The following is a 12,228-nucleotide window of genomic DNA, read 5'->3' as shown; positions in this document are numbered from 1 at the left end:
AGAAGGGAAGGGAGGGGAGAGCATTTGAGACAAGAGGAGTAGTATAAACACAGGCATGGATGGTGGTAAAAGTTCAGAGGAATGCTTGTTCGAGGCAGAGAGTGGCCTAATTTTACTGGAACCAGGGGTTCCTGGAAGGAAGACAAAGCTGGGGAAAATAGGATGTTATTGAATCCTGGAGGGCTTTGAATGCCAGACAAAAAAGGAGAAATTAGAACTTTTCTTAAGAGGAGATCCACTAAGCGGAATGATCTGATCATATCTCTGTATAAAAAAGGATGGTTCAATCACTATGAAAGACAGGGTGGACTGAGGGAAAGTAGAGGCAGGAAGGCTGTTTAGGCTATTATAGTAAGCCATATGGAGTAGTAAGGATCTGTATCGCCAGGATTGCTCTCTAGCCATCAGTAGTTCTGCAGAGCATTGACATTTTAAGTGTGAAGAAAAGCAGAAGTTTAGCATTTTGTGATTTGTTTTAGATGTGCCTTACCACCCCCCTCCCCAATCCCCCATTATTTGGGTAGACAGTAGAAATTCTTGTTTCAGGTCCTCTTGTAAGCAGAGATTTTCTTTAATGTCTTGATTTTTCTAGTACATTTCTTTAATATGTTGACGTTTAGCACTCCCTTAGAACTAGGATAAGAACAATGGGACCATATAGAATTTGTATCTGTGATTCCCCCCGCCACCCCGGTTTTCAGATCTTGTCTTAATTCTTAGACCATAGTGTTATGTTTTTGTTTTTTTTTTTGACTATAGTGTTTTGATAGAATCCGTGTTCAATGAATTAAGTGCCTAAAATTTATAATGAGGTGCTGATTAAAACCAGTCTATCTTGAAATGAAACAGTTCTACCTTATTGTTTCAATTTTCAACTTAGAACTTGGTTGTAAATGTATCTTTAAGAAATCATAGTACAGGTATTGACTGATAGAAGCAACCTGATCTGCTAGAGTACTTAGTGAAGAAATTATATTCTCTACCTATACACTGACATCAAACCACCAAGTGAGTTCAGTTAAAACAATTGCTTTAATGAGTATTTCTCTCTCCCTTTCTCCCTCCCTCTCTTTTTTGCTTCTACTAATTGCTATAACTTCAAGTCTTTTTCTTTTTTTTTTTTTTGGAGGGCAGTTGGGGTTAAGTGACTTGCCCAAAGTCACACAGCTAGTGAGTGTGTCAAGTGTCTGAGGTCGCATTTGAACTCAGGTCCTCCTGACTTCAGGGCGGGTGCTCTATTCACTGTGCCACCTAGCCGCCCCCTATAACTTCAAGTCTTAATAAAAGTTTGAGAGTTTTGCTTCACTAAAGGGCCTTGTGGTGGTTCTTATTTTTAAGGGCTGTGTCAGTGGAGTCACAGGCCCTAGCAGGGCCCACTTACCTGGTAGGGCTTCATCTCAAGGACAGGTGGCAGATGCTGTCTAAAGTCTGAGGAGCAGTCTAGGTGAGCAGCCCTTGACGGCTATTCAGTGAGGCAGAGAGGGGTTTCAGTCTGTGTCAGTGCAGTGAACATCCTTACTAGGGAATCACAAATCCTTGAAGCTTTGTAGTAGTCTTTCGAGTTATATATATATATAAGTAGGAACAGAAAAGGTATTTGTAGGTAGATAAAACAAGAGGTCTAGAAAGAATGAGCGAATCTTGTGATCATTTTTCATGGTATAATTAAGGGTTGTGTTTCAATCAAGAGTGATTTAATCTGGCCTGTTCAGAGAAAACCAGTATGTCTAGTCCATTTAGACACCTTGAATTTCAGGTTGGGAGATGTAAACTCTTACAGAACTAAAGGGTTGGACTTGGGAAACAATCTGGGCTGGTCATTTGGGGGAGGAAGGGTTGTAATGTGTGTCTGTATTTTTTTTTTTTATTTTAAAACAATCGGGGTTAAGTAACTTGCTCAAAGTTACACGGCCAGTTATTTCTGGGTGTGGTGCTGAGTATCTAAGCCCGGATTTGATCCAGGTCATCCCAACACTGCAGCCTGTGCTCTTACTCCCTGAGCCACCTGGCCACCCCTCGTGTGTCTGTATTTTGAAGAGAAGGATCAGTTTGCCATCACTCCATCACGACCGATTGGGTGTTCTTGAGCCCTACCCCAGGGGTCAGTCACTTGTCATAAGTTGTTCTTGCCTTCTCTGAGGCACACCCTGTAAATCCCAGCAGCATCTGGCTCTTTTTAAAGGCAGTTGCAGACTAATGGGCTTTTCCTTTAACCTCTAGTAGGCCTAAGAGCAAACATGTTTTGCATATGGAAATCTAACCAAGATGATAGTAGCACTTTACTGTTTACAAAGGGCTTTCCTGACAACCCTGAGAGGTATGTAATTCAAATGTTATCATCGCCCCCATTTTACAGGTAAGGCAACTGAGGGCTAGAGAGGAGACATGATAGAGCCAAGACTGGAACCCAGATTTCCTGGGTCTAAGTCTTAGGTTCTTTCCATTCTGTCACTGCTTCACAAGATCATTTTTTACAATCTAAGAAAGCAAAACTACTTGTATTTTGTTCCTTGTCAGTTTTATATCTTCTCTTTTCTTTTCTTCTGCTTTTTCTTTGCAGGTTTTGGCTATGGGCCTCCACCACCTCCACCTGATCAATTTGCCCCTCCGGGAGTGCCTCCTCCACCTGCCACTCCTGGGGCAGCGCCACTAGCTTTCCCACCACCACCATCTCAGGCAGCTCAGGACATGAGCAAACCCCCAGCGGCCCAGCCCGATTTCCCTTATAGTCAGTATGGTAAGTCATTAGAAATTGCGCTTCTGCCCCCCAATCTCATGCTTTTCCTGTAGTGTTAATGTGTTGGGTGCACATGTTGGGGTTTCCAGACTGGTCCACATAAGCCAAGTGTAAGCTCATCATGATTTTTAAACCTCTTCAAAAGCCTAACTACAGCCTTTCAGGGTTCTCATACACAGCATTCTTCCTGTACTTGTTTTCTGAGCTAATGCTAAGTTTTCTGGCGCCCCAACTAGCCAGAAAGTCAGTAGGGGTGCTCATGGTGGTGAAGGACAGGAATGTGTACACTGACTAGTGTTGGATCTTCTTCCCTTTCGTTCTGACTTCCCAACTGTATTTAAGCTGGTTTAGAAATTAGCAGAACATTGTCCTTGGCAGTCAGATGTTTTCTCTCGATGAGTTGACCCAAGGTAGCCTCAGCCCAGACCAGTTCTGGGTGCCTCACCTTAAAGGTGCATTGGAAATGGGAGGTGGGGGAAGTAAGGAAAGCCTAAAAGGAGCTTCTTAGTGTTAGTAGGAGGTTGGGAGCTTCAGGCTGCTTGCTAGGAAAAATGATGGAGTGGGAACTGAGGGAGAAGAATTCAGAATGACCCAAGGTTATAGCAAAACTTTCAGCATATTTTACTTTTTTTGCTCATTCTCATAAGGGCAAGAATACAAGGGCACTTGCAATGGAAAAGCAGTCAATTCCACAACAAATCCTTCAGGGTACTGTCAGTTTGTGGAACTCTGAGGCTGTGAGTGGTCAAGGAGAGTTAGCAGGGTCGAGGTGAAATTTCATCATGTGACGCTGAAAGCCCCAGGAAGGTGGTGTAGAGGGTGAGATTTCATGCTCCAGGGCTTCAGTTGCTCTACCGATCCCAGCCGAGCAGCATTGCGTGATGAACTTGACTTCCAGGGCTCTGCCTGCTGCCTTTGTTTTGAAGTGTCAGATGCTGGCCTCAGCTGCAGGGTGGGGGGGAGGGGGAATAGGGGGCAGAATGACCCAGGGATTGGATGGAGTCAGGGTAACCCTTGCCACCTTGCTCTAAGTAGCTTCTCTAGTTGGTAACTGGGGCTGACCCGAAGTACCTTAAGGAGCTGTTCTGGAGAGAGTGACAACATCATCAACATCTTTCCCGGAAGTCCCCCAGGGGTAAGGGGGCACCATTTCTGTGTGCATAGAGTGGAGCCAGCACTTGTTAGTGATTCCTGTGGTGTAGACAGTGAATCTGAGCGTCAGGATTTCACTGAAAGTAAGATTCATGTTGATGGCTGAGAATTACCAAAGTTGGGGGGGCAGGGTGACAGTGTATGAAAGAATTGGCAGTCTAGAAGAGGGGCCTTCGAGGGGTACCTGGTGCAGTGTCCTTTTATGGTTGAGGCTGTCGAGATGGAGAAAGCTTCGGTGACTTGCCCAGGTCCATGGCAAAGGGAGTAGCAGAGCCAGGACCAGAACCCAGGTTTCCCTGTCTGCCATTCAGCAAGCACTTTCCAGTGCCATAGTGCCCATCTTTTAATCTGTCAGCAGATTTTCTTGCCCCTAGAAACTGGCCTCCCTCTCTGTTTCCTGTCTGGAAAGTAAATTAGCCTCCTCTGCTCTTGCAGCAGACAAATCCTACTTAGACCTTAAGTTAGGCCTAGTTCTCCATTTATTCAGAGAGGTGGTATTGATACAATATTGTAAGAAGGTGTCTCCGTAGAACCTGTTTTTCTAGTTCTGTCAGGCCTTTCTTGGGAAATAGGGATGAAATGCTTTTTGTCCAATCTCAGGGAACAGTTAGCAAGGGTGGGGCCTGAAGTTCCACGTCTGGCAGCAAACTGTTTCTGTGAAAAACTCTGCTGGATACCATAGGGTCCCTAGTATTCACCTTAGCATCATATTTCCAAAGCTGAAAGTTTTTCTTCCTTTTATTGTTAGAGCTGGTTTTTCATAGTCTTTAAAGATGACAATGTCTAGGCAATAGAAGCACCCCTTCTATCCCATGCATGCCCTTTGTAGTCTCATTCACTGGATTACTGTCCCAAAGGCAGCTTACCAACACTGCATGTATTTTGTTTAGTTCATAGTTAAGCAAAATGCCTAGGGGGAAAAAGCATTGCTATATTTTAAAGGCATTGAACTATATCATTATTTTGCATTTGTGTAGACGTTATTTACGACACCTTAAAGCACTGCGCTGTGTTTACGACGGGTGAAAAATATGTAAATCTTCGGGTGTAGAGTAACAGTAAGCCCTGGTATATTTGTCTCCCCCACCCTAAAAAAGTTACTATCTGTACAAGGCTGTCTTGGGGTTAGTCACCCTGGTCTCCTCATTTCTTACTAGGGCTGGGTACCTATTCTCAAGACCCTTCAGGCTTCGGGCCAATACTTTGTTTACACTCTTATGGTCAGGCTGAGCAGTGATATATCCTAGGTAGGTGGAGCCTATTTATAACCAATGCTCTTACTGTATCTGCACTTGGGAAATGAATGTTTCTTAACAGGGTCTCTTCTACCTTTGTTTTCATTTTGGGTGGGGGTGGAAATTAGCGGTACAGCTCTGAAATGTTTGCTTTTGCTGGTTTGAGGATCTTTACTGGCTACAATTATCAGCTGGCCCCAGCTGGTTTGTTTTTTGTTTTGTTTTGTTTCGAAGCAATGCACAACAAAACTACTACCACCTTAAAGCACAAAGAGCTTGAATGTCCAATAACCCCGATCCCATTCTTCATTAAACCAAGTCATTGCGCTACTAGTTTTTGTCGGACCTCTGCCGACTGAACTAAGTTTACCATGAGCAACTGATTTATTATTCCTCTCTACTGTAGCCCCATTGGACTTGATTGCTTTGGACATGGGTAGTTTTCTGAAGTAGGAAGTTGCCCCCTAAGGGTCTGGAGCACAGAAATTGATCACTACCTATGAGTGAGAGAGCTTACAGGGAAGGAATTGGGTAAGACTCTATTTAGACTAGTTGTAAGCTCTGATCAGGGCATGCAGTCCACAGGCCCAGAGCTGCTCTCTACTTCCAAGATGCACTGCTAGTGAGAGAAATGTTCCTTCTTTCTCTCCCTCTTTTTTTAAACTTGAATTTCACTATCAACCACAATGGTGATTTGAAGTACATTTGGATGACTGACCTTTGCATTAATATGGCTGAATTAAATAGCTCAAGGGGGTCAAGTCCCTAAACAGCTTGTAACAAATGCATTGACCAATGTCATTAGAAATAGGAAGATCTTAGCAGCCTAGCAAAACTAGGAAGCCACAATATTGTTGCTATATGCCAAGAAGTGTTCTCACATTGGAAATCAATATTAACCTTGCACATCCAAAAATAGTGTCATGGCACCAAGTTGTGATTGTTTAGAGTTCTTGGTGATGTCTGGATTTTAAAAAACAAAACAAATGAGTCCTGTGGTCAGTTAGCATTTTTATTTCTCTCAATCACAGGAAATAATAGACCAGTTAGATAACTTAATTCCAATAAGTTTTGTTTAAAGATCCAACATTGGCATGCCATCAGAGAACAATTAAAACTCTTCTATCCAAAGTGAAAAAAAAAACTGTTTCTATAGCATTTTATGTGTTACATTTATGGTTATAGCACTTTGTGGTTACAGAGTGCTTATTTGATCCTCACAATACCCTTGTGAAGTAGGTACTGCAAGTATTATTTTCCCCATTTTACAGATGAGAAAACAGGCTGAGAGAGGTTGTGATGTGCCCAAGGTCACACCATGGGGAAGCCAGGACTGGAACCTGACTCCTAGTTCAGTCCTCTTCCCACATTACTACACTGCCACTCATCTCTTCATCTCTTAGCCACTCATCTCTTCATCCTGCTTTTTAGACACCTGTTGGACCTCATTCCTTGTCAGTAGAAACCACTCCACATGACCTTTTTGAAGGAGCGGGAGGAAGAATTGGGCTTGGAGCAGGTCTCTTGGTTACATCAAGTTCTCTGAAGTGAATTTTCCTTTCTGTGCTTGAGCAAATCTATCCACGATCCACTTTGAGCAACGTCTCAGGCATTACCGGGGGATGGTTTTAAAGACAGACATCGAGGATTATTCCTTTTGCTTATCTCCCTGCCAGTGATTTGCATGTGGAAGTGTGTTGACTCTCCCATACTTCCCACATTCCCATTGCTTTGGTGACTTGGCTGGAATTGGATGTGGTTATTGAAGCTGATAAAAGGGATGAGAAAATAGATCCCCAACCAGATCTTTTCTGTTTGCCTTGTCTCCTTCTAAAGGAGGCATAGAACAGTTTCCTCTTATCCAGAGGATTGAACATTAACACTGGGTGCCTGGTTGGCTGTGGAAACTGAAACCACAGGCCCTGTTTAACCCAAGGGACAAGGTGACGCAACATATGCGAAGCCTTCACCCCTTCTGCCTCCAAGAACTTGGCCCTGGTGTCAGTGGGAGGGGGTCAGCACTAAGAACAAGTGGGATAAAGGGGGAGGTAAGTCTTGATGTCTGTTTTGTCCTTTCTGCTGGTATGAATAGCTAAAGGGATGAGGGGCTTGTGACAATTTCAGCTTCTAGTGGGTAGCTGCCTTGACATCAGCTCACCTTACCTCTTAGGCCTTTAGCAACATAAGCCAGTGATTTGAATTTGACCTCTTAGTAGTGCCATCTAAAAAAATAAGTGTTTCCATCTCCCACTCAAGTCACCTGTCTAGTTTGATGATTAAGAATTATATTTGAAAGGTAGTCAGTCAAATTATTTCCCCCAGAATGACCCATTTGGTGGGGGAGGGGGTGGGATGGGGAATATCATTGCTACGACCGTAGTCTTGTCAATGTCCCTGTCTTGAATTCAGGTCAGTTTTTTGACCAAAGCTCACGGTAATCTCTCTTTCCCTTCTCAGCAGGTTACGGACAGGACTTGAGTGGCTTTGGACAGGGTTTCTCAGATCCCAGCCAGCAACCCCCCTCCTACGGAGGACCCTCGGTGCCCGGATCAGGTGGCCCACCTGCAGGAGGAAGTGGTTTTGGACGAGGACAGAACCATAACGTGCAAGGATTTCACCCTTATAGACGCTAGCCTGGGCTAGAAATCAGGGAATTCTGTCCACAATGGGATATCTGGTACCAGCTGAAACCGGGAATTCCAAACTTGTGAACTTGTGACAATCACATACTTGATGGAGAACAACTTAATAAACCATTTGGGGGGAGGGTGGGGAGGTGGGGAGGGGGCGAATGGCTTTTGAAGGCAAAGCTGTGGGTGTTTGGACTGCAGTTTTTAAATATATTCCTTTCTCTAGCCCATCAGCACAAATAAAACAAAACGTCACTGGTTCAAACTACAGGGTTTTAAAAAAAGTCTTCAGCTTTAATTCAGAACTTCAGGTTTCTTTTTCTTTCTTTTTTTTTCTTTTTTTAAAAATGATTCTTCCTGAGCCTTTTGTTTTACCGTATATTGTAAACTTTTATGTTTAAAGAAAAAATATACATTTACAGATTGTGAAATTTTTAAGAGAAATTTTCTACTATGTATGCTGGCTTATTTTTTAATTTAATACAGGGTTTCCGTTAGTACTGGTGGAAGTGAGGGTCAGTTTTCAAGCCCTTACTCCTGGCTTTGGGGGTTGGGGCAGTTGGTCCAGAAACTCTGGGAGTTCAAAGAAGAAATCTACTGAGTTTGGTTGTGGTTTTGCTTTTGCCACCTGACTAACTGTGGTAGCATTGCAGGTGTGTTGATGCGCACAGGGTCACTTAGGAATGGCACAGGCATTGAGATCTGTGCTTCAAAACTTTTAAATCCAGTTTGTGGATTTCATTGGGGGGTCATGGAGGCCTTGGTGAGACATAGATATTCCTCAGGCGGAAAGTTCTGGTGCATTTTGCACTAACCAGTGATTACCCCTGGTTTGAATAAAGAAAAGTACATTTGGATTAGAAACACAAGTTTGTATTCCATTTTTTCCCCCTGCCCTCCCCCCTAGTGTTCTCCACACACCCACCGTGGTGGATTGTGTAATCTTGATTTGTTTCTGCTATTTTGGTGCCTGTTGGAGATTATATGCACAAGTAATGATAATAATTTACATTTCTATAGTGCTTTAAGATTTATAAAGTGCTTTCCTCAAAATTGGTCCTGTGAGGTAGGTGATACAAGTTTTTGTATTAGCCCATTTTGCAGGTGAGGAAACCGAGACTGGTTAAATGACTTGTCCAAGGTCATATGACTAGTTATTGTTAACAGGAACTCCAGACATAGGATCATAGATTAGAGCTGGAAGGGACCCTGGAGGTCATCTAGTCCATTCCTCTCATTTTAAATTTTACATCTTTATCTAACAAATACTAAAAATGAAAAATTAATAAATCCACATACAAAGTAGGAAAAAAGGATGACACGTGAAGCTGTGAGTCTACACTTGGTACAGCTCACGGTTATTGTTTTTTTTAAATATATAATAAATTCAACATATTACTTTAAAAACCATACTGCTTGTCTGTCCAACCCCTTCATTTTACATGTGAGGAAACAGGCCCAAGGAAGTTAAGTAACTTTTCCAAGGTCACTCTGGGTTTCAGAGGATTGATTGCAGCCTTGGGCTTTGACTCCAGATCAAATGCTATGTTATACCCTGCTGCCTCACAGATGCTCCCTGGATAGCGCAACTTGGTACAAGAAGATGCTTTCTTGTGTCCAACTAATGACTTGTAGATTCTGAAAGTTGTCTTCAGTAGCACTTGGAAATTTTACTTCACCTTTGCACTTGGTTGTGGAATCCTTGAAGACTTTGGTATCAGAGAGCTAGTGGATACATCAGAGTCCTCTCCCCTTGTGTTTACTTAAGAGCCATCTGAGTGTGGGGAGGACCCCTTTCCCTTCTCTGGCACCTGTTTCCTTACCTATAAAATGAGTTAAACTAGGTGACCTCAGAAGATTCCTTCCAACTCTGCATAGCAAGGTCCTTTGCTGGGTGGAGGGGAGCTGAAATGAGTAGAAGTTTGGGTGGGGCACGTGGATCAGGGCTCTTGGGTTTGGGGGCTTGATCTGGGTCTTGGCTGCTTAGGAGGTTTGGGGGAAGCAATGATTATTTCTTGAGAGCCCAGCATACAGCATTCCGATTTCTCTGAACATTTCATAGCCTGGCAGCAGTTTGCTGTATAGAAGCCATAGTTTCACTGAGCACATTTCACCAAGTTGCATAGCCTGAGGAGATGCCTAACCAGCAGAGGTGTGTGCCATACAACTTTGTGTTCAGTTGACAAGCCCAGCTCATCAAAAGGAGAGTCTGAATTACTGGCTCTTGTTGGATTTCGATCCAACTGGGGTTTCTCTTACGATTCTGTTGGGGATCTTAATGTCTAGGCAACAGTCATCTGAAATTATAGTCATTCCAGTGATGAGGTAGTGAATAAGTTTTGAGACCTGGGTTCTAATCCTGCCCCTCCCATTAATTCACAGAGTACACGTGGACAACTCACTTAATCTTCCTGTCATCTGTAAAATGAAGGGGTTGGATTAAGATGACCTTTAAGACCTTCTCTGCAAGCTCTAAGATAATGACTTTTACAGGGTGTCCCCAGACACTTGCTGGCACTAATCCTTGTACCACCTTCCCTCCCCCACCCCCCCAACAAGCTTATTAGAGCAGTGTCTGCCCTCAGGCATGCCTAGAGTGATCTTCCAAATGGAAAAAGGCTGCTGGTAGGGGTTGAAGTTCTGTGCCAGGGGGCGGGGGGATCATTGCAGTTGAACTGCACTGGGGCTGATACTGGTGGTGAACCTATCATTTTGAGGGGACCTGCCTTGGGGAACTATAGGAAAACATCCTGAGCATCTTGATTGAATAGGAGCCCCTCCAGGTAAAATAGGGTGCTGGGATTTCAGAGCCTGGGGATTATCATTGCTGTGTGGGCATTGAAAAGAAAAAGCATCTCCTATTGGTAGGTGGCCAAAGTGGGAAAAAGTGCTGGTTTTCAAACAGTATCTTGCAATGAAAAACTTAGCATTGGATTGTGTGGACCTCATGAGTTCATCAGTTCTGTGTTTTTTTGGCCCTGGACCTTGGTGAATTTGAGGTTGCATTTTGTACCTCGAGGAAATGGTCTGCCATGGCACAAATGACAGAGAACTGTCCCTGAGTCAGGGAAATGGCTTTGTGTCTCAAGCAGACTGAGACAGCTAAGCAAGCCACCCAACTTCATGTCCAAACAGCTGTCATTCTGCATTGGCAGTCTCCTCACCCCAAGGGTCCTTCACTAATTAAATGCCGGTCAAAACTTGCCCTTTCCCTCCCTCCTCCCCACCCCCATAAAGAATACCTAAACTCAGATTTCCCTTTGCTTTGGAGTCTAAAGCACCAGAGAGGGTTGGGAGTTTGTCCATCTGTGAAATGGGATAGACTACCTAAGCCTATCTTGGGTTACAGTTGCTAAGCACTCAAAAGATATTTAGAGCTGACAGACTTCCTTTTGTTATGGAACTAATGGGATAAGAGTAATACCTTGATGAATTTGTATTGTAGCCTGTCCGTTCTGTCTTATTCTGAGCTGCTTATCTATATCCCCACCCATCATGCTAAAAGCTGCCCTCTAAGCCTTTTAATGTGTATACCAGGGCATTCTGTTTCTTGTTCCTCACTCCATGACTGTTTAAGATATTCCATATATTTTTGTCTTTTATGCCACCCAAAGTAATTGTTAATAATGTGAGGGACTTTTTTTTTGAGGCAGGGTTAAGTGACTTAGTCAGGATCTGAATTTATGTCCCCCTGACTCCAGGGCCTGGCACTCCAATCCATTGCACCACTTAGCTGTCCGTCCAGAGGCGATGGAAAGATAAGTGATAAGTCGTCCTGTACTATAAGTATCTTTAACAAAAGTGCGTTAGAGGTATGAAAGTTATGTTAGTTCCTATATGGAAAGTTGTTCATCCATGAAAGATCCAAGGATGAGTTCCTGGCGCCATTTTCTGCAGATTGGGGCTGGGAGGGCTAGCAGTACGGTAGCTAGAGATCACCAGACTCTTCCTACCTACCTGCTCTGGAAACAGCTATTTGTGGTGAAGACTAGGAGCTGGAAGCTTCTTGTCAGGGTCTAGTCATTGCAGTTTTAAACCCTTGGCTCTGTGAACTTGAATGGGAAAAAATTGCACCGACGAACTAGCTGAAGTTTTGCAGTTCCTTTGAAAACTGATGCTGAAAAGGAATCCACACATCTCTTCAGGCCCCCAAAGGGATCCCTGAAACGGAAAAAGGTGGCAGGCACTCAGTGATGGCCAAGGCCCTGTCTAGCTCAAAGCCTTTGACTCTTGATGGAACAGAAGTCGTGTAGGTGGACAGAGCCTAGCCATCTTCTAGAGCATGTCAACAGTGGAAAAGATCCCAGAAACAAATCTATTCCTAGTAGGAATTAGCCTCCAATCTTCCCCAACATCTCACTGCAAACATCACAAGCCCCCTCCTATGGTATCTTCACATTACCTCTACCTTCCCCCCCCCCAAAAAAAAATTCAGGTTAACGTGGGAGGGAAGAAGGAATAGAACTGGTTTGTC

At 43.7% G+C, this 12,228-nt stretch overlaps 1 protein-coding gene across 7 annotated transcripts in view; it reads left to right on the top strand.

Annotated features, from left to right (window-relative positions):
• Nucleotides 1-8,623, top strand: part of DAZAP1 (DAZ associated protein 1) — a 41,680-nt gene extending 33,057 nt beyond the window's left edge. For 3 of the 7 annotated variants that reach the window (XM_069101993.1, XM_069101991.1, XM_069101997.1), the window contains 2 exons: nucleotides 2,561-2,737; nucleotides 7,582-8,623. In XM_069101993.1, the coding sequence (XP_068958094.1) occupies nucleotides 2,561-2,737; nucleotides 7,582-7,757 (353 nt within the window). In that variant the 3' untranslated portion in view covers nucleotides 7,758-8,623. Of the gene's footprint in view, nucleotides 1-2,560; nucleotides 2,738-5,046; nucleotides 5,137-7,581 lie in introns of all 7 variants that reach the window. The other 4 variants (XM_069101994.1, XM_069101992.1, XM_069101996.1 and 1 more) reach the window with 3 other exon arrangements.
• The last annotated feature ends 3,605 nt before the right edge of the window (nucleotides 8,624-12,228 follow it).

Source organism: Petaurus breviceps, unplaced genomic scaffold, assembly GCF_028583685.1.
Source record: "Petaurus breviceps papuanus isolate PSGF00001 unplaced genomic scaffold, PetGlider_PUasm1.0 523, whole genome shotgun sequence".
NCBI classification, from domain to species: Eukaryota; Metazoa; Chordata; class Mammalia; order Diprotodontia; family Petauridae; genus Petaurus; species Petaurus breviceps.
This window is presented reverse-complemented; position numbering and strand designations above follow the sequence as displayed.